Source organism: Mustela nivalis (assembly GCF_964662115.1).
Source record: "Mustela nivalis genome assembly, chromosome: 1".
Taxonomy (NCBI): domain Eukaryota; kingdom Metazoa; phylum Chordata; class Mammalia; order Carnivora; family Mustelidae; genus Mustela; species Mustela nivalis.
In genome coordinates this window covers 125,773,342-125,795,899 of record NC_139020.1, presented here as the reverse complement: position 1 = coordinate 125,795,899, position 22,558 = coordinate 125,773,342, and the positions used below count along the sequence as shown (strand labels likewise).

General features: G+C 37.2%; 1 protein-coding gene across 27 annotated transcripts in view; it reads left to right on the top strand.

The window, feature by feature from the left end:
• Positions 1-22,558, top strand: part of CEP63 (centrosomal protein 63) — a gene marked incomplete at its 5' end in the record, with an annotated part of 54,926 nt that overhangs the window by 4,696 nt on the left and 27,672 nt on the right. For 12 of the 27 annotated variants that reach the window (XR_014314984.1, XM_082743729.1, XM_082743721.1 and 9 more), the window contains 5 exons: positions 4,448-4,516; positions 5,668-5,845; positions 12,875-12,970; positions 14,034-14,156; positions 18,465-18,578. Coding sequence is in view for 23 of the 27 variants with exons in the window: in XM_082743727.1 (XP_082599853.1) it covers positions 4,448-4,516; positions 5,668-5,845; positions 12,875-12,970; positions 14,034-14,156; positions 18,465-18,578 (580 nt within the window). Of the gene's footprint in view, positions 1-4,447; positions 4,517-5,667; positions 5,846-12,874; positions 12,971-14,033; positions 14,157-14,261; positions 14,286-18,464; positions 18,579-22,558 lie in introns of all 27 variants that reach the window. The other 15 variants (XR_014314985.1, XM_082743737.1, XM_082743736.1 and 12 more) reach the window with 3 other exon arrangements.

Below are 22,558 nucleotides of genomic sequence, written 5' to 3'. Positions count from 1 at the left end.
ACAAGTACACTCCCTAATCCCCAAACCTATTTCACCCATCTCTCCACCTACCTCCCCTCTGGGAACTATCAGTTTATTCTCTATAGTTAAGAGTATGTTTCTTGGTTTGTGGCTCTCTCTCTGTCTCTTTCTTCCCTTTGCTCATTTGTTTTGTTTTTTAAATATATGAGTAAAATCATATGGTATTTATCTTTTTCTGACTTATTTTACTTAGCATTATACTCATTATACTCTCTATCTTCATCCATGTCATTGCAAATAGAAAGATTTCATTTTTTATGGCTGAGTTATATTCTGTCATATGTATATATCCATGGAGATATGTATATCAATCCATTATGTCTATGTATATTTATCTGTATATTTGTCTCACCTCTTCTTTATCCATTCGTCAATTTTTGGACACTTGGGCTGCTTCCATATCTTGACTATTGTAAGTAATGCTGATCTTATATGTTTAAGGTCATTTGCATTTCTTTTTTTTGTGAACTACTTGTTCATAACTTGTGTGCATTTTTTATAGATTCCTTTTCCCCCCTCAATTTTTATTTTTATTTTATTATTATTTTTCAAGATTTATTTATTTTAGAGAGAGAGAGAGTGAGCGAGCTTGGGGGAGGAGCAGAGGGAAAGGGAGAGAAAAACTCAAGCAAATTCCACATTGAGCACAGAGCCAGACAGGGCCTTGACCTCAATACCCATGAGATCATGACTTAAGCCGAAACCAGAGCTGGATGCTTAACTGACTGTGCGACCCAGGCATCCCTTCTCCTCAATTTTTAGATGCTTTTTATATATTTGGATAAATAATACTCTCTGATGAAACTTTCAAATATTGTGGTCTTTAGACTTCACTTATGCAATTTTCCTACGTAAAAGTGTATTTTTACCTACTCTGATTTCTTAGCTTCCTCCTTATTCTTTCTGGATTTTGAGCCATAGTTTGATCAGTGTTTTAAAAATTCCACTTTTATTTTGGAAAATTTCTTTGTTACTGTATGTGTGATTTTTTTTTTTCCACCTTAAGTTTAAGTAGGAACCTTTCTGGGCAATGGTAAATTATTATTTATTGGAGCAGCCAGTTTATCAACCATAGTAATTCTGACAGAGCCATAGATCTTTGTAATCATGGTAATGCCAAGACAGGAAAGGGACAGAGCATTGTTAGCCTCCTTTAAATGAGACTTGTTAAGTAGCATATCCCTTCTGTTAGTACACACTAATTCATAATTCTATCCAGAGATTTTATTTTCTTCCTGTGTCCCATTTTGTGAGTAATTTGATCATGAGTTTATACTTGGAATATTTTTCCTGATCTGTAAATGAAGAGTTTAAAGAGGAGTCCTTCAGATCCTTTCTAGCTCTTAAATTCCAGTATGCTAATGAATTTCAAAGCTTTGCCTTTTATTAGATATCCTATCTGGATTCTTTTCCCCTAAGATTTAAAGTGTGTTTTTCCTGCTTCCTACCCTGTGTTCCCTTTAATTCTTCTATTCTAGATTTCACTGATTTAAAATAGCCTTCATTCCAAAGGAGAGTTACAATAAATAACTTAAAAGAGTTATAATTAATAAGTTATATTTGTTGAGGTCTTGGTTTAACTGCAGAAGTGACAGTTGTAGAGCTATACAGTTTTTATGTAACCACGTTAGCATTTTACGTTAGTGGCAAGGAGTAGTAGATTACAAATGGTGAGTAATTTGCATTTATTTTTATGAACAAAGAGTATCTAACTTTACATCGCTATTACATGGCACAGGCAAAAGAAGAAAGCAGAGTGACATAGTATATAGAGGTGAGTGAGGCTCGGTGTGGTTAGGAAGGAAGCGGTGAGAAACTCAGATGAGAAGAGTCCACAGAAAATCTGAGCCCTTGCTATTTACCTGATCCTAAACAATGAGAACTGATGGTGTTTGGCAGGTGTTCAAATAGATGGTGAAGGAATTGGTAAAGAAACACATTACACATTAGATCATTTTCTAGAGAGAATGTTGCTGGTCCTCCACCCCCAATTTTTAAAAACAGAGATCTCTGTTTTAGTCTTGGACCATTAGTTTTACTTCTGAAATGGCAATTTCCAAAGGTGTGGGTTATTTTCACTATTGTGTTACTGCCATCTGGTGTCCATGGTGGTGAGTTTGCATTTTTTCCTGTACCCAGACTTTTTCGTTTGGTTTCATTTATTGCCAAGAAGACACTATTAAGCCAAAAGGAAAGATTAAGGTATTTTAAGATCTGGAATCCTGTAAAATTTATGAAGATTGCACATTGGTTGGGACTTAGAAGTTACTGCTTAAGTTTGATCCTATGACTCTAATGTATAGTTTACTGTAGTCAACCTATTTAACCCTCTCAGCCTCAGTTTCCTCAAAGTAATTATGTCTGTCTTTTATGAGTGTTGTGAAGAATGAATTAAACAGTGTGTAGGAGGCAGAACAGTTGTGCACTCAGTGACTATTACCTTCTGTCGTAAACATTGCTAATTATAAATAATATCATCTAGAAAATTATTACTATATATTACTGTGTGTTACTAATTTATATTGCTAAATATATTAATGTTTAAGAATGAAATGACCTAAAGAAGTATAATTTTACTGATGATAGTTTTTAATGTCTGTAGTAGCGCTGTCCTTAGGAATAGCACTTTTTAATGGATTTAATAAATATCCATATACAGTAGACAAGAGCATGCTACTTACAGTGGACATTGGCTACTAGAATGTCATGATACCTTGGGGACTATAGTTCATACTGCTCATTTTACAGATGCAAAAACTGCAGTCCAAGGACACAAAACTACTTAGTTGCACAATAGGACTCTCTCCTGGGTTTTTTATCCACATGTACTGTGTAGACTGGGCACTGCCTCACAGCTCCCCAGAGTAGAATAAGACATGGAATCGGGATTGTGCTGTAATTGACCATATCAGGGTTTGAAAGAAGGTGGATTAGAACATGAAAACCTCTATCTTTAAGTGTTTATTTTATTTAACATCGGTGTAAGGTGAAGGATCAGCCAGCTGGAGAAAAAGCCTCTCTGCCATATTTGTGCACAAATAGTTAAGTACTTCCATTAGTAACTTTAGAAATGGATGCAAATAGCATGAAGTAGTTGTATTTTCCAATCTTCCATTCTCTTCTCTGTCTCCAGGACACACTGTCCTCACCTTTGTCACTACATTTATCATACTGAGGGAACATTCTTGGTTAATTTTTTCTTTCACATACTTGACTATTAATTCCTTGAAAAGGAGCATGTCTTTCATCCTTGTGTATCTGGAGGTTAGTATGACACTGAATTCTCTGTTAAATGAAGAAATCCCCTTCCAGAGCATTGTAATTTTTGGATGAGGCATTAGGACGAATGGGTGGAACCTTCCACCACAGCTTTTGAGAATTACCTAAAGACTAATTCAGGGCTGAACCTTTGAAGGCTTAAGGAAAAAAGCAGTGTCTCAGGAGTGAGAAGTAGTTTGACATTGGTTGATGTTTTGTAGAATTGAGAAACCAGCAAAGGGTACTTCTTCTCTTTTTTTTTAAGCAAAGGGTACTTCTATTGTCATTTCCGAATTGAAGGGTGATCTTTCACCTCTCTTCCTCACCTTCCTTTCTTCATGGTGTGACTTTCCCTTTCTATGGCAGCCTGTTCTCTCTCCTTTCTTTCTTTCGGTACTACGCCCTTCTCTATGACCAGCTTGTACAAGGGGGTTGGGAAGAGGGAGGGGAATTGTGATAAGTTCAGCCAAAACATCGAACATGTGCGTGCCATACTGAAACACTAGGCTCTCGAGCTGGAATACAATTAAATTTCTGCCCTTGAGGGCTGAATAGTAAGGAAAACGTGTGTGCAAAAACCTCATTCTGGATCGATGTAACTCCTGTGAAGGCACCTGTTAAGGACTAGCAGTGGGGAAGTAGAGAGGAGGGACGGCCTATAGAGTTGCCTTTGAAGGGAGGGAGAATGTTCTAGGAAGCTTCACCGGCCTGTCATCTGAAGGATGTGGGTAAGATCTCCCATGATTGATCAAGGAGTTCAAGCTCAGGGCATTTAATATTTTTATAATGTCTCTTAAAATAAAAAAATCTACTTTTCCTCTGACGTGTGTAATCCCTAATTCCACTCATTTTGTGAGAGGCTTTGTATCACTGTCCCTCTGCTTCTAGCCCCCCTGGGTACAAGAATGAGGTACAATTACTATCATGTGGGGAGAGTATCAGCACAATTCAGATCATTGTAAGTTACTTTCTTTCAGCCTGAAGTGTATTTGGTTTGAATATTTCTTGAAGTGGTGTTCCTTGACTGCTTCTATAGTCATCCTAAGAAGTGCTATGTTTTCTCAGTTATTTGTTATTGTGTGCTTTCACATTCTTAGGTTTTTAAGTAGGACTGTTAGAACTTAAAAAAGGTATTTTCTCCTAAATAACTTTTTTTTTTCTTTCCCAGTTGCCAAACCAAAGGGGATTTGGCGATGGAGGCTTTGTTGGAAGGAATACAGAATCGGGGACATGAAGGGTAAGTTTGTTATTGACCTTAAACTTCTCACTAAATTATTTAGTTAGTTTATTTATTTATTAAATATTTTATTTATTTATTTGAAAGAGAGAGAATGAGAGAGACAGCATGAGACAGGGGAGGATCAGAGGGAGAAGCAGACTTCCCACTGAGCAGGGAGCCCCGATGCTGGGCTGGATCCCAGGATTCCAGGATGATGACCTGAGCCAAAGGCAGTCACCTAAGCAACTGAGCCACCCAGGCGCCCCTCTCGCTAAGTTTAAAAAGCATTTCCAAGTTATGCCTCTGATCATTTTGTGCCTTGGGTATAGAAGCAAAAATGCTGAGTGGAAGCTCAGCCGATCCACGTCCTGTCTGTGGACAGCATCTCTCTCTGGGGTGTTTGCCTTATCTCAGCAATGTGGAGCTAGCTGCTTGCTTTCAACCCACTTTCAATTTTCTCTTCAAAAGCGAAAAGTTGAAGTTCAGAAGTTTTGTACATTAAGAACAAATGCTTTTATAAAGAAGTATTTAAGCCTTCTAAGCTACAGCTTTCTGTGGCTATTTCTGGAAACCTGTTTGAATCCAGTACTTCTTTGTCCACTTCTTTTTCTGCCTCTGAGATATCTGGCATCTCCTGTAACTGTGAAGGACAAAGGTCAGTTTACCATAAGGTAGGTTGCAGTAAGTTTCTAGTAATAAGGTGGGAAGAAATAGTTGAAATACATCTGCCTCAAGGATGCGTTTCTTGAAACAGTTCTTAAAATTGTATTGTCATTTTCCCAATAGCTTCCTCACTTCAACGGCTTTTTATTTTGGTTAGCTAAAAATGTGACAAGCTTGCCTGGATTCTTCCTGACAGTGTTTCTAAAACATTACAAAAGGGCTAGTTGTTGGTTGTGGAAGCATTGCTCACAAGCCTGACTTAGACATCAGTCTTGTGTTTGATGGAATGACTTAGGCTTCAGAGTTGGGTATTAGAAGAAAGCAAGGTACATAGGGGAATAAGAAATCACCTTAATATGAACATGGAAGGGAAAAGCTCAGAAATCCTTTTCTTTGTCTCTAATAAGTTCTTTATTGACATCATTCTACCTCAGCAGGGTTTACATCTGCTATATTTTTATACAGGAAAGAGGAAAAAAATCATGGGCATGTGTTCTTATTTACAGGGGATTTTTGACATCCTGTGAAGCAGAACTACAAGAGCTCATGAAACAGATTGACATAATGGTGGCTCATAAAAAATCTGAATGGGAAGGGCAGACACATGCTCTTGAAACTTGCCTGGACATCCGTGAACGAGAGCTTAAGGCCCTTAGGGGTCAGTTGGATATGAAACACAAAGAGGTAAAGCTGTTGATTCACTCCTCTTTTTGGTATTTGACCTTGGCTTTTATATTAAATATGTTTCTTTTTAAAAAAATTCTTTAAGTTCAACTTAGTTAACGTGTACTGTATTACTAGTTTCAGGAATAGAATTTAGTGATTCATAAGTTGCATGTAACACCCAGTGCTCGTTACTTCACGTGCCTGCCTTCAAGCCCATCACCCAGTTACGTTATCCCTCACCCCACTCCCTCCATCAGCCCTCAGTTTGTTTCCTAGAGTTAAGAGTTGCTTATGGTTTGCCTCCCTCTCAATTTTCATCTTATTTTTTTCCCTTCCTTACCCCTATGTTTATGTTTTGTTTCTTAAATTCCACATAGGAGTGAAATCATACGGTATTTGTCTTTCTCTGACTGACTTATTTTGCTCAGCATAATACTCTCTAGCTCCATCCACATTGTTGCAAATGGCAGGATTTTGTTCTTTTCGATGGCTGCATAATATTCCATTGTATATGTGTGTCTACACACACACACACACACCCCGCCTCTTCTTTATCCATTCATCTGTCAATGGACATCTGGGTTCTTTCCATAGTTTGGCTGTTGTGGACATTGTTGCTCTAAATGGGGTACATGTGCCCCTTTGAATCACTTTTTGTATCCTTTGGATAAATACCTAGTAGTGCAATTACTGGGTCATAGGGTAGCTCTATTTTGAACTTTTTGAGGCACCTTCATACTGTTTTCCAGAGTGGCTATACCAGTTTGCATTCCTAAGTATGTTTCTTAAATATTTGCTGAAAAAAGCATTTGTATGTCGAGTTAGTTTCTATATTATATTTTAATTCTCATGGTTTCTTGTGAATTTGTTGTGAAAACACATAAGAATATTAATATTTATTTCAAGTTATATTTGTATATCAATATTTATTTCATATTACCTTGCTCACATATAATACCTAACTCCTTTAAGAAAATGTAGAGGGTGTATAGCCATTATCCTATTACATGCCTTTATTAACATTGACTTGAGTTTAGTGAACATTGCTTTTGGCTTCATTTTATGGCTAGGGTAAAAAAGTTAAGCCCAAAATTTAGTAACTTGCCTCTTTGGGTTCGATTTAAAACGAAATTCAGAAAACCCTTAAAAAATTTTTTATTTGCCCTTGTTGAAAATTGGGAGAAAAGAAAGAAAAGAGAAAAATAAAACTTACTTGCAATCCCACCACCACTAGTTATTGGTGATTTGGGGGAAAAATTTACTAATATGCTGATCGATTTCTCACAGTTTAGCTGATACAGTAAAAAGAAGAACATAGAATATTGGAAGGAAAGCAGAAAACACTAATAAGCCCAAGAATTGCTTCTAAATGTCTGGCATCAATGTCCATGTGAGGGTTGGAAAAGTTGTAGGGAGGCCCTGGTCCCACGCCCCACTTTGCTGGACTCCTACAAGTAGAATCACCACATATGAGTACTGTTGACTCAGCTTACTCGGGGACACTTCTGTGAGTCTACACACTGACATTATGATTCTTTTGATGGCAAGAGTGTCATTTTAAAAACGTTTCATGTAACAAGGAGAGGATTAGTCATCATAAAAAGTGTTTTATGCTTGTCAGGGGAATCTCTCAATCTCTGGCCATTTGCACTTTGGATCAAAGCAGTACAGAATACAATTGGCCACATCAAATTCAGTTTTCTGTGAATGCCATTTGCTAAACTGGAATTTATTTTAAAACTTGAGTAGACCTTAAAGAATGTATTTTAAAATTATACCTCATGTAAAGATGTAGAAGATGGCAAAAAAAATACATGGAATGATAATCATACTTGATTTCTTAAACATTGTAATTTAGGTAGGGTCAGTGCTCCTTGTCTGGTAAGCTACTTTAGCTCTTTATTTTTCCTGGGGTGAAACAAAAGTAGTTTTGTTTAGTAAGTCAAAGTGATTCGGTTTCCTAGCTAAGAAAAACACTATATCTATCTATCTATCTATATATATATCTATATATATCTATCTAAGTTGTTTATTTTGTTAGAAACCCATTAAAGAAATTCCCATGTGTGTGATTATGAGAATATTTAGTCACTCTGAGACTGTTTAAACTTATTCCTGTAGCTTGGTTTTAATCTCAGGGGCATTACTACCATTACTTAATACCTTAAAAAGAAATTAAAGGGATTGAATGGATAGGTTCCATGGTAAGGATGTGAAGATTACAGTTTTGGCCTGGGGACATAAAAGAAATTTAGAATTGTAGCTGTCTGGTCAATTTACTGCTTCATTGATTGGGTTGCTGAAAGTTGATTAAGTTTCTAGAAGTAAAATGCTTTTACCAAATGCTAGTAATGGGACTCTATCCCATAGAGTTCTTCTGTGAAATTGTGTGGTTTTTAACACGTTCATAATCTACTTTGATATAGGAGTTAGAAAATAGAGCTTTAAGTTTTTGTCATTCTTATTTGTTTGAAAGTTCTAGGCCTAGAAGCTGTGCTATGGTATGAACCAGTGCTACGGTATGAACCAGTGCTACTCAAACGACACTGAGATGGAAAGCTTTCACGAGATTGTGAATCAGTATATTGCATCCTCCACTTCATGGAAAGTTTTGCTGCGTAAAAAAATGCACTAAACAGTGTGTTTGGTGATGTCATTGCTTCACATTCTGCCTCAAGCTCCTTATCTTGCGCTGGATTGCTGTAGTGATCAGCTCCAGCCTATGTGCAGATCATGCTTGTGGGAGCACTAGCATAAACAGTTCATTTTGTAAGTGAATGCTTTAGCTGTTTTCTGATTACATTGTTGGGCTTGGCTGTTTCTGCTGGTGATAGATAACTCCTAATGCCATGCAGAGCAGGCTGACCTGATGAAATGAGTGAGGAACTTGGAGTCCTAACTCTGTCTCTTTTCTGCTGATTGGCCTTGGACAAATAGTCTTAACATATCTGAGCCTGTTTCATCATGTGTAAAATTGGGATATAATGTTTTTGTCCCAGGGTGGTTGTGAAGAGTGAGTTACTATTTAAGAAAGCTTTCTGAAAACTCAGTTGTATCTCAAACAATCTGTTATTTCAGCTCTTTCTTCTATCATCCATACTGGCAGTTTCAAACCTTAGCTCCTATTTTTCTGCCCAATGCCATTCCTCACTCTCAGCATTCATCCTCTTTTTCTCCTTTTTTTTTTTTTTTTTTAAAGAAATTTCAGTATTGGTGAGTGCCCATTATTGACTGGATCTTGGTACAGAAATAAAATTAAGCAATCTTATCTTCTCATTTAATATTTATGCTTGCCACTTGTAGTAAATAAAAAGATAAATGGTTCTGGAAGGCTGGTAAGAAAAACCAGTAATCACCTGCCCGCCCCTCAGAAAGTGGGATTCTGGCTTCTCTGAAGCAGTCATTTCGATGCCTTTAATTCTTTCTTTTGGTATTTTCCCCATGTTTCTAAGTGGCATTCAATACTGATTTTTCTGAATTTTCAGTTTTAGCTATTTATCTAATGACTTGCTGCTATAAGAGATGAGTTTTGCTCTTTTATATAAAATTCACATCCCCTTATCCTGCCAGGATTATAGATCTTAATTTTTGGTTAAATTAGCATTTAGTATTTACATCATTAAAATGGCAAATATTATTCACATCTGAGTCAGAGAGTGTAATGATAAACTTATTTCTTAAACAATTTTTTGTCTTCCTGGGAATTTTCATTTGCTTTTAAAAATGTACCTACCACTGATTCTTCCCAAACTCTTTGACACAAGTGTAAGTCTTCAAATATATCAGGTAACCTATCTATGATTTCTTCTTCTTCTTTCTCTTTTTTGGAGCTTGCCATTCTCAAATAAGGATAAACTATTATCTAGGTTAGCTACAGGCATTTAAATTTCTCAAATTAGTTTAAGGGGATCTTAGAGTGCCACTGTCTCTAAGCATGTCCTAAGTGCTAAGGCTTCTGGGAACCTGGAAAAAGTAAGCTTAAATTTTCTCCAAAGGGGGGGAAACACCATTCTGGGGCTTAAATTGTTTCCTCAAATAATTTTGCAAATACAACACTTGGTACCCACTCAGAAAGTAACCCCTGACACAGAAAGACAAGCGACAAAAATGCAAAAAGGCAGAAGCAACAGAAGATAGAAACAGGCCCATGGCAAATCTAGATACTGGCATTACCATGCTCTGACTTTGCAATAGCTATGTTCACTGTGGTCTAGGAGATAAAAGATAAGATTGAGCACTTAAAGAGTGGAAAATTTAAAAAAAAAGTGAAATGAATGGAAATTATAATATTGAAAAATAAAGTAACTGAAATTAAGGCCTTTAAAGATTAAAAGATAATTAATGAACTTGAAGATAGGTCAGAAGAAAATGTATAGTATAAAGCATGGACAAATGATGGAAAATATAGAGGAAAGATAAGAGAAAGAAAATTCAGTGAGAAGGTATAATATGAGTATTTTTGGAATCCCTGAAGGAGAAAAAAAAAATGGACTCTGTCATCTTTGTTTATTTCTCTTCTGGACAGAAGCAATATTTGAAGATAAATTAACTAAGATTTTGCCAAAAGTGAAGAAGGTCATGTATTTAAGAAGTCTGAGAATCTCAAGCAAGATAAATAAAAAGAAATATTTACCTAGGTTGAAAACTAAAAAACAAAGAGGAAATCTGAAAAACAATCAAGGAAAAAAAAACATTATTTAAGAAGAAAAAAAGATTATCTACAAACAGCTCCGAACAGCTGACTTGTCTACTAAAACAGTGAAAGCCAGAAGACAATAGAATGATCCTTACAAAGAAATGACTTTTCTCCCTTGCCAAACCAAAAATCTATACCCAGAGTAAAGATAAAACAATGACATTTTCAGATTAATAAAAATTGAGAATCTGTCATTGACAGACCCACACCAAGGAAATACTAAATATTCTTCAGGCAGAAGGAAAGTGATCTCAGATCGAAGCTCAAGAGATAAAGGAAGAAATGAAAGGCAACAGTAAATATTTGGGTAAATCGGAGTGAATATTGACTGGATATAACAATAGTAGCATTTTCAGTTTAACATATATGTAGAATTATAATGGCATTTAAGTCTGGTTGGGGTATAAATAGAATAGAAGTATTTCTTTAGTCCTTGGGTTGTTTGGGAATGGTAAAAACGACTAATGTTAGATATATTAAGTTGCAAACCCATGTTTTAATCTCAAGAGAACTGTTTAGAGTATATATTGATACATTAGTAGAGTACATATTTTATAATCTAATAAAGGGAGAAAAATGAAATGATAATTTAAAATTTCCAAAGAGGCCAGAAAGGCCAGAAAACGATCATAGAGCTCAGTAGGTACACATTGCACCTAATAAGATGAGAGATTTAAATCCAGATGGGAGGTTCCCTGTGCTCTGAAAGTGCGCCTGATACCACTTTGCTCTTAGGAAAGACTTGTATCATTACCTGTTTTCGCTAGCTGACAGAAACCTGAAGAGAATTTCTACTTTCATGAAATGATCACTGTTCTTTGCTGTAGCCATTTTGACTTGCAGAAGGTTTCACAGGAACACTCTATTTTCAGATAATGGGGGAAACCTTGTAGGTCCTTTAAATGTAATTGCATACAGTGGCCTAATTAAAGATGAAAATTGTCCAACTGGGTAAAAATAAAGTCAACCATTTGGTGTTTATAAAGATACAGCAAAATTGTTCTTGTAAGAATTTTGTTTCTGGTTTTTTAAACTGAGATAAAACATATTAGTTTCAGGTGTACAATGTAATGATTCAGCATTTGTATATATTGTGAAGTGATCACCACAGTAAGTCTAGTTACCCTCTGTCACCCTATGTACTTACAAAATTTTTGTGGGTGTGGTGAGAACTTTTATTGCTCCAAAGATTTAGATGCCTCTATTTTCTCCTTTATTGATATTGCTTATTAGAATATGAGTGCTAAGGCATTTGGTGATTGATATTTTTATTTTATTTTATTTTAAATTAATACATACAATATTATATTAGTTTCAGGTGTACAACATAGTGATTTGATATTTATATACTTGATGAAATGCTCACCAAAACTATAGTTATCATCTGTCACCAAAAAATAAGTTATTATAGTATTATATAATATATTATATAAAATATAATATTAAAGTTATTATAGTATTATTGACTATATTCTCTATGTAGTACTTTTTATCCTTGAGAGTTATTTATTTTATAATTGAAAGTTAGTAGCTCTTAATTCCCTTCATCTGTTTTGCCCATCCCCCTGCCTTCCTCGCTTCTGGCAACTACCAGCTCTCTGTATTTATGAATCTATTTCTGTTTTGTTTTGTTCACTTGTTTTGTTTTTTAGATTACACATATAGGGGAATGATGAGAAGTTTTAAGATCTGTTTCTTGTTTGTTTTGTTTTTGAAATTGCCATTCTATATTGTGATTATTACCTAGTATTCCCCATTTTCCCTCTCCCTCCTCACTTACTAATAGATGAAATTCTAACCAGTTATGGAGAGACTTAGAGAGAGACTGATGGGTATTGATGGAGGTGAGGGCTGGTCATGAACCAGCTGTGGCTGGTATTAAACTATTGAAGAATGGTTTAGGATAGTGTCCTTACTCTGGTTGGTGGAACTGATTTCTCTGAAGTGAGGTAAATGATAAAGTTTCTAGGCTCCTGGTATCTTTCCACCTGACATTATTATTCTGTTCTTTAATTTATATATTTTTTTTCTTGAAGACTCACTGATCTTTGTTCAGTATTCTTAGTTTCCAATGTTGTTATAACTTTGTGTATCTAATTTTTAATGAGTTTTTTTAAAAATAAAAATTGTTAGGGAGAATAAATCAAATAGCAAGTTTCCATTTAAATCTAGAGATTTTAGAAAGATTATTACATAATTAGATGTTTGACTTCCTAAGGAGTGGGGTATTACCATATACCACTGAGAACTTGTTTTTATGGATAAGTACAAAGGTTATTTCCATTTTTTATGTTTCAGGGGTATTGTTTCAATGCCAGTAATAAAAAATGCTACTACCTTTTTGCTTCTAGGTTGGAATCTTGCGTCAACAGTTAGAAGAACATGAAAAAGTCAAACAAGAGATGGCCATGGACTATAAGCAGGAGTTAAAGAAACTACATGAAGAAGTGAGATTTTAATTCTATTATGTATTGTATAATTCTTTCTCTTTAACCACTAGAATTTTGTCAATGTGCCCGTTTCTACTTGATAAAGTAGGAAGTATATAATCCATGGGAGACACAGGGGTAGAAATCTATTTCTCTGTTCTGTGAATCCAGGCAAAAGAGTCTTGTCAAATTATATGTTTGGTACTGTCTAAACAGGGATTCTAAAATGTGTTTCTCAGTTGAGTACCTGAAAGAAATAAAGCTGTTTTTATATAATACTATGAAATACTGTTACCATTATTGATATCAATATTGAAATAATGATATTTTAGTTTTTTTTTAAGATTTTTAAAATTTACTTGACAGAGATCACAAGTAGGCAGAGATGCAGGCGGGGGGTGCGGGGGCGGGCAGTGAAAACAAGCTCCCTCCCGAGCAGAGAGCCTGATGCGGGGCTTGATCCCAGGACCCTGGGACCATGACCTGCGCTGGAGGCAGAGGCTTTAACCCACTGAGCCACCCAGGAGCCCCGATATTTTAATTTTTGAGTTAAATCAGTTACTAGATTTTAAGTAATGGAGAATCCAATATATTCAGAAGCATTTTGGGATAAATAAGGAAAGTAAGAAAATTCTAGCAATTTAATATTATTCCTCAGATTGGGAAAAAAACACTGCTTTTATTTTTATTTAATTCCACAATACTCCTGTCCTGCTTATTGAATATCAGTGCTCCACAGGAGAATGGCTCAAGAACCACAGGGGAGGAATTTTTATTTGCTGCCTTTATCCTGGGTGTGGTTTATGGGATCCTTAAGTGCAAATTGTAATAAAAGCCAAAGTTTTGTTTAAAGAGTATTTTTCCCTCAGTTTTTTTCTTTGATGCAGTATCTTTCTCTTCTAGTGTTTATTTTTTATATGCAGATTTGAATTGTTTTGTATTTAATTTGCAAATCTAACACGCTCAGTCTATTTTCAATAGTAATGTTTAGCACTGCTCTTGCTTTCATGATACCAATTTGTTCCACCACCACTGTTTACAAATTCTTAAATTTTAAGTCTAGAAATAACTGTGTCTACAGTTAGGCAGACTGAAGAGAAGCTATGAAAAACTACAGAAAAAGCATATAAGGGACTTCAGAGGAAATGCCAAAAATCACAGGGAAGATCGTTCCGAAATTGAGAGGTTAACTGGAAAAATAGAGGTATGTTCATAGTAATAATTTCTTCGTAGTGGTTGTCAGCCTTCCTCTAGGAAGGTGCTGTTTCTAATAGTCCTAGTTCTGAAACCGATTTTCTACCATCTCCAGGACTGCCGTGGAGCTATTTCAGAGGTACATCCTGTCATCATCTGGTCACCTGGGGCTGATGGGGTTACTTGCTATCAGTAGTTCTCACTAGGGCAGTACCACCCTTTGAGAGCATTTGGAAATGTATGGAGACATTGCTTTGGTTGTTCAGATGACTGAGAGTGAAACTGGTGTTGAGGGGACAGGAACTAGGGGCACTAAACCAGGGAATGCTGAGGACCATTGCATACAGGAAGAGTTATCGTACCCAGAATACCAATATTGAGAAGTACTGACCACCATTTCCTAGCGGTCTTCCGTGGGCAGTGTCCTTGTCTTATTTATCGCCCAACAGAGTTGGGGCTGAGTAAATGTTGAAAGTACATGGCTTTTTGTACAGAGTACTGTGCCTATCAGATTGTTTATCCTCCGTTCCCATTTAGATGTAGTACGCCCTTTACCCCCTCTTTGCTGACTTTTTTATTAACAACGTAAGGGAGGTGGTGAGTTAACACTGCCAGAGGTAGATGAAGCAACAGCGCAGGACTGTCACACTTTACCCTTTCATCTGTCACTCCCCTCCTCTATCCGTGCCATTGGTTCTCCAGTGTCCTTAAGAATCCCCGAGGTCCTCTTTAGGCTGTCAGAGATTCTGCTCCAGTGTTATTACGTGAGACCTAGGAATCTGCATTTTATCCACCTCCCCTGGCTGATTGTAATTTGAGAACCATTGCTCAGCATCTCTCTGTGATTGCTTACAATTTGTCAGAGTGACCTTTCACCCACAAAAATGCTACTTAGAATTGTAATTTCTTTGTTTAATATTCTTTTACATCTTAATTTTTTTTAATCTTTTTTAAAAGATTTTATTTATTTATTTGACAGAGATCACGAGTAGGCAGAGAGGCAGGCAGAGAGAGAGGGGGAAGCAGGCTCCCTGCTGAGCAGAGAGCCTGATGTGGGGCTCGATCCCTGGATTTTGGGATCATGACCTGAGCTGAAGGCAGAGGCTTAACCCACTGAGCCACCCAGGTTCCCCTACATCTTAATATTTTTATACATTTGAAGAGCTTAGACTCAGAGGGCTGTGCAGACACTGCTTCCTCTCCAGCCATCTTCAGTGACACCGGGGTTTTTTTTCTCCCAACCCCCTTATCTTCCTCTTGCCGCTCATTACCATTCTCCTTTATTTCTACCTCAAAACCACATCTTTGATTTTCATGTCACAGGCCAGTACCCCCAACCAGTATACATACAACCAAAGTAGGCATCTTCTGATCCCTGAGTTACTTCCTGGCCCAGAGGTTTCAGTGCCCAGGGCATTGTCACTCTCTTCAGTGTTACACTTGTCATAATTCTTGAGGATTTCAGTATGTATAGGGATGATGCTTATAATACTTGGCTCTTTGAATTTCTTGGTGTTCTTTCCTCCATCCACATCTTGATCTCCTTCTTGTCTCATCCATCCATTCCCACTGCCATTCCATGGGTGTCAGTCATTATCAAACGTACAAACTTCCTGGAATCACATTTTTAATCATCTCATTCTTTAAATGCCGTCCTTCTCATTGTAGTTCATGCCCTCTATTCTCAATAACCTCTTGGCTGTCAATAATCACTTGACCCCCAAGTGATTGAAGTCTGCTGCCTTTCACTGCTCGGTAGCTACCCCATGTCCTCACGTGTCAGTCCTCACACAGCTTAAATTCCGTGGCTGCATTCCTTACATTCCCCTTCAGCTCTTGTGTCCATTTCTTCCTTCATGATATTTGCTTGGCAAAACCATTAATCTACTTAAGTCCAGCTTTGTGCCTGCTCTCTACTTGCTATGTTTGACAGAACATGGCTGGAGAAAAACATAATCATGCTGACTGGCCTCATTTTAAATTCATGTTCATCTACCTTAAAGGAGTTCCTAATGCTTCCCAGAATCATATTCCATTTCCCCTCACTCTGCTGCTTTCCATAATGACTATTTTATACTTTCTCTTTTCTCAAACTTTTAGTACTTGTTCCCACATTCTCACCATTGGGTGATGATCTTGCTTTCCATTTACTTGAGAAAATGGAAGCAATAAGAAGAGAATTTTCACAAACTTCCAACATCTGCCCCCCTGTTTGCATCTGTGTCCATATGCTCTGCCTTCCTGCTAGTGGAACTGTCCACACTCTTCCTCGGCCCCTACCTGAGACATGGCTCCAGACATTCTTTTCTTTTGTGCCTCCTCCCTTCCTTTCTACTGAATGTTTTCCGCCACCATCCAGCTTTCTCCCCTGTTAAATATCCTCTCTTTACCTCTCTCTTCCTCTGGATGCTGCCCCATTTTTCCCTTTCGTTTTATAACTAAACTACTTTATGCACGTATACCTGTCTCCAGTTCGTTTTTGCCCATTTTTTTGCATCCACTCAGTAAGGGTTTTGCCCTGTCACTCTCTGGAAGCTATTTATACGGAGGTCACCAATGAGTTCCACCTAAAACACTTTCTTGATTTGACTTAGAGAACAATCACGCTTTCCTGGGCTTTCTCCTACCTCGTTAGCTACTTCTCAATCTCTTTTGCTACCCACCCTTTTAACATTGGAATGCCCTAGGGGTTATATCATTGGACTTTTTCTTTTCTGTATCTGTGCTCACTCCTGTAGTGATATCATTCACTCTCATATTTTTAGCACTGTATGTATGTTGATAATCCGCACATTTATGTATCCAGTCTTAACTTGTCCTTTTTGCTACAGAGTAATTTCCAACTGCCTGGTTCAGCTGTTCCACAGCTCCATCTTGATGTCTAAAGCCATGTCAGACTTGACACATCCAAAATAAAAATCCTGGTTTCCTCTTCCCCATCCCCCAACACCATTCCTGTTTAAGGGCAACTCCATTCCTCAATTTCTCAAGCCGAAAGCCTTAGAGTGACCCTTGACTTCTCTTTTCTCCACACAGCAGCCACCATGATTCTGTTGTAAGTCAAAGCATGTCCTCTCCTTTACAAAAACCTTCCAGTACTATCTCTTAAAAGCCAAATTTATCCTAATGACCTATATAGTCTCGCTCCTTGTTAACTGACCTTTCTTTACCTGCTTTTCCCTTACTCCATTTGAACCACACCAGCCTCCTTGCTTACCCTTAAACATACCAGGATGCTTCCACTTCACTTTGTACTTGCCTTTCCCTTCCCAGAATAGTGTAATCTCATCCCCATCTCCCTGGAAGTTTACTTAAATGCCATCCCTTTTTAAAATTGCAACCTCCAACTCTGAGCACTCTCTGCTCCATTTTCTGCAAAACAGGTATGATCATCTAATGTCTTATACACTGAATTTGTTGTCTATTGTCAGTTGAGTTGGGCTTGACTTTTTGTTTGTTTTGTTAACTATTGTAGCCCTACCACTTAGAATAGTTCCTGGCATATACAGGAGAATGGATGAGTGAGTGACTCTCAGAAAGCTGGTTAACAGTGATTATCCCAAACTCACTTCCGAGTGCTGGAGTTGAGAATCCTGGAGGACAGTGATATAGAAATCCCTTTGATTTGTCCCATTTTCATAAATATTGGGCTCATTTTCTTATCAACAAGAAGTGATCCATGATTAATTTTGACTGTTTGGCTTTGGGTTACAAATATCTGTATATCTCTTAAAATTCAGTACAGATATCCCCCTTGTTATTGAAGTTTTTGCAGTTCTTCTGTTGAGTTAGTAAAAATTTGGAATCAAAGGGTATTACATTATCTGAGTCTATTTTGTTCCTGAATTTCAGATACTAGAAGCAAGAATTGGGCTACCCGTGTGAAAATTTATTTGATCTGTTCAGTTTCTGGGTTTGGATATCAAGAATTTGGGTAGTGGGATCTCCCCATAATCATATTTTGAGATTTTAGTTCTCCTAAGATGAGTTTTCTGTAAAATCACTAAAAATGATAACAACCTTTAGGTGGCAGCAAATCTATGAAAATCATCACAACCTAGGATTTAGCATCTGTGTTTCATACTCTTCACCATTAGGGTGTTAAATTTAGAAAGACAGATAATCTAGAGGCACAGAATGTCAGAATTCAGTATTGCTCCACAGTTCTATCAGTTAAGTGAGTAATGGGGCTCCTGCTGGGGAGAAAGGTACATGTGTGCCCAGGGAGGAAGGGGAAAATTAAAGTAAAAGTGAATCAGGGAAGCAAGGACAGCAAGGGGAAGCACTTACAAGTTAAGTACCTTAATCGCCTCTTCAGGAATTTCGTCAGAAATCACTGGACTGGGAGAAGCAACGCTTAATTTATCAGCAACAGGTGTCTTCTCTGGAGGCACAGAGGAAGGCTTTGGCTGAACAATCAGAGATAATTCAGGTAGGTTTAAGCCATTTTAAAATAATGAGAGGCCGAGAAGTCTTGATGGCATTGGCACTAGCTTAATGTGGTCCGTGTTTGCTCACTCGTGTCCACACTTGTGTCCACGCATGTCTTCATGCCACACACTCTTTTGTTTTCTCGCTCCTCCCTCATGCTCCCTCTTGCCCTCTCCGTCTTGCATTTTCCTGCTCACTCCACGCTCGCACTCATGTCATTTTCTCCTGATCTTGGTCTTCCCTTTTTCTCCCTTTCTGTCCCTCCCCATCTCTCTCTTTCTACCTCGGTTCTTTCTCTCTCTTTCTACTTCTTTGGGTCTCTGGCTTACTAGTCTGGGTGTTTCTGGCTTTTGCCTTAGCTCCATTTCCACGTTGTGCTCCATCTCTGCTAACTGGGGGGCCTTGGCCGAAATGCCTCAGTTGAGGAGCTTCAGCCCGGTTGCTTGGGCCTACAGGTACCAGGAGACTGACACCGCATTGATCTGCGTCCTAACCAAAAGCAGTATCTTTGTGACAACGGAAACATGTTCTAGAACTCTAGTAAGAATCTTTTTTTAAATAAAGAACTAGTGACTTAAGCAGAACCAAAGAATAGCTATCTAATTTAGGGATATTTCTTCTTAGAACATACACTGTTTTTTTTCAATTAAAAACCAAGAATACAAAAGGAAGTGAATATAGAGGGGAATAAGTATTTGTGACCATCTGTTGTGTGCTAGACACAGTCTTAATGCCTCTTTTAGATTGCAGTTACCTAGAATATGTGGTTCTGTGTTGTCTGTTTAATATGATAATCTGTTAAGGTTATCTCAGTTTTATAGAATGAGGGAATTACTGGATAAGTTAAAAGAACTGAAGAGAAGCTTAAAAAAAATTTTTTTTTAAAAACAATCTGCATTATTTGCTGCTTTAACTCTCAGTAATGTTTTGGCTTGTAATCATTCCCCTGAAATATCAGCTGGCCAATTAATTCCCGTGAATGGCTCTGTGACTCCACTCAGGATGGGAGGAGGGGCCCACAGCAACCTCAAGGAAGAAAATTATTCACTAGGCTGCTGCAAGCTAAGCAGTCAGAGTGGGCCAATAAAATCCTGGCTGTCTAGACCACAGTTTTTTTTGACCTGAATGCTAAAGCACTATGCAAACATAAATAGCTATAAGGCACTGTTATATTCTAATTGTAGCTTTCAGTTTGGAAAAAAAAGAAAATCAAGTCCTGCTTTTTAGTTCTCAATTACTCATCTGTGGAGTATGCTTATTATTGATTGCAAATCCTTTTTTCAAATTACTATTGTGATTCCTCTGCATAATTAAACTTCATTGTTAGTAAAAGTGAGATTTTTATTTACCATAATTCAGGGAGGCCAGAATAAGAAGCCTTTAAAAAGCCAACATTTGTTTTCCCTGCTAAGGGTATTTGAATCATTCTCCTGGTAGTTTGTTTACAACTACTTTCCCTGCTTAACTGGAAAAATATTACTGTAATATATTTCTCTTCCCTCCTCAGCAAACTGAACAAAATTAAATCTTTCTGTGATTCAGTATGTGGCAATGCTGTATGACCATCATTTAAAAATGATTAAAAAAAAACCCAGAACTTTTAAATTTCTGGATAGTTGTTACCCAGCATTAATAGTTACTATCATTTTGCTAGTTTTTTTTTTTTTTAATTGTGGTAGAAAACATTAAAATTTACCATCTTGGGGTGCCTGGGTGGCTCAGTGGGTTATAGCCTCTGCCTTCAGCTCAGGTCATGATCCCAGAGTCTTGGGATCGAGCCCCACATTGGGGGGAAGCAGGGAGCCTGTTTCCTCCTCTCTCTGCCTGCTTCTCTGCCTACTTGTGATCTCTGTCTGTCAAATAAATAAATAAAATCTTTTTAAAAAAATTTACCATCTTAACCATTTTATTAAAAAAATTTTTTTTTAATGATTTAATTTATTTATTTGACAGAGATCACAAGTAGGCAGAGAGGGAGTCAGAGAGAGAGGGGCAAACAGGTTCTCTGCTGAGCAGAGAGCCCTATGTGGGGCTCGATCCTGGGACCTTGAGATTATGACCTGAGCTGAAGGCAGAGGCTTAACCCACTGAGCCACCCAGGCACCCCTATCTTAACCATTTAGTATAGTAATGTTAACTCTGTGCATGTTGTTGTGTAACAGATCTCCAGGACTTGTTTTACTTATAAAAGTAAGTAAGACTGTACCGATTGACAACAGCTCATTTTGCCAGTCTTATTTCATGCTTCCCCACTTTTTACCTTTGGATGGAATATTACAAAGCAAATCACAGAAATTGTCATGTTTCCCAACAGATAAAGACCTTAAAAATTATAATATACCTGTATTACATTAACAGAGTACTTTATTAACATAATTTAATATTCAGTCTGTTCAGACTTCCCCAGTTGTCTGAAATTATATCTTTGTACAGTTTGATATTCAAATTGGAATCCAGTCAAGGTTGACATGTTACATTTTAGTGATATGTGAGTCACCGTTGAACAGTCAAGCGAGAAAATCTGGGAGGATGGATAAGTGGAGATCAGTATCCACACTTCCCCCAGTTTTTAAAAATTTGATATAAACTTTCTTCTTACATATTTTTTAACATCTGGAAGTGGAGTTCCCAATAACTTCTCAATCTTTGAGTCCTATGTTTGCTCAAGTTCTTTTCATCAGCTATTAAAGTTATTAAATACATGTTCATTTTGGAAAAAATGAGAAAATGTCAGTGAGACAAGAATTAAATAAAATCACCCATAATTCCATAATTTAGAGATCTCTCATGATGAACATTTTGGTGTAAATCTTGTCCAACTTTTTTTAATGTTTCTGTGCAGTGCGCATTCCAGTCATGTACATTTATCAAAAAAACACAGTTGTGTGTTAGGGAGGTAATATGTATGTTTGGTTTTTAGATTCCATGATAGATGAAATCATACAGTGTTTGTCTTTCTCTGTCTGACCTGTTTCACTGAGTGTAATGCCTTCTGGTCCATCGGTGTTGTCACAAGTGGCAAGATTTCATTCTTTCTTAATGCCAGTGATATTCCATTCTAATAGAATACAAATACACACTAACATCCATTCCCCATATCTTCTTTAGCCATTTGTCTATTAATGGACACTTGGGTTGTTTCCATAACTTGGCTAGTTTAAGCAGTGAGGTAGTGAACATAGCGATGTGGTTATCTCTTTGAGTTGGTATTTTTGTGTTCTTCAGATAAATACCCAGAAGTGGGGTTACTGCATCATATGGTATTTCTAATTTTGATTTTTTTTGAGGAGGTGCCAGCCTGTTTTCTATAGTGGCTGCACCAATTCACAATCCCACCAACACTGTATAAGATCTGCCTTTTCTCCACATCCTCACCAATACTGGCTATTTTGTCTTTTTGATAACTGGCCATTTTGACAGGTGTGAGGTGATATGTCACTGTGGTTCTGATTTTCATTTCCCTGATGATGAGTGATGCTGAGCATCTTTTCATGTGTCTGTTGGTCATCAGGATGTCTCTGGAAAAATGTCTCTTTATGTCTTCTTCCCAATTTTACATAAGGTTTGGTTTTTTGATATTAAGTTGTGTAAGTTCTTTATATATCTTGAATTTTAACCCCTTATCAGATGTATGACTTGAAAGTATCTTTTCCCATTCTGTGTAGATTGCCTTTTTGTTTTGTTTACAGTTTCTTTTATCATGCAAAACCTTTTTAGTTTGATGTAATTCCGTTTGTTTATTTTAGCTTTTGTTGCCCTTGCCACAGGATACTGGTCCAAAAAAATATTGCTGTGACTGTTGTCAGAGAGCTTACTGCCTGTGTTTTCTTCTAGGAGTCTTAGGGTTTCAGTTCCTTTTTTTTTTTTTAAAGATTTTATTTATATATTTGACAGAGAGAGATCACAAGTAGGCAGAGAGGCAGGGAGAGAGAGAGAGGAGGAAACAGGCTCCCTGCTGAGCAGAGAGCCCGATGCGGGACT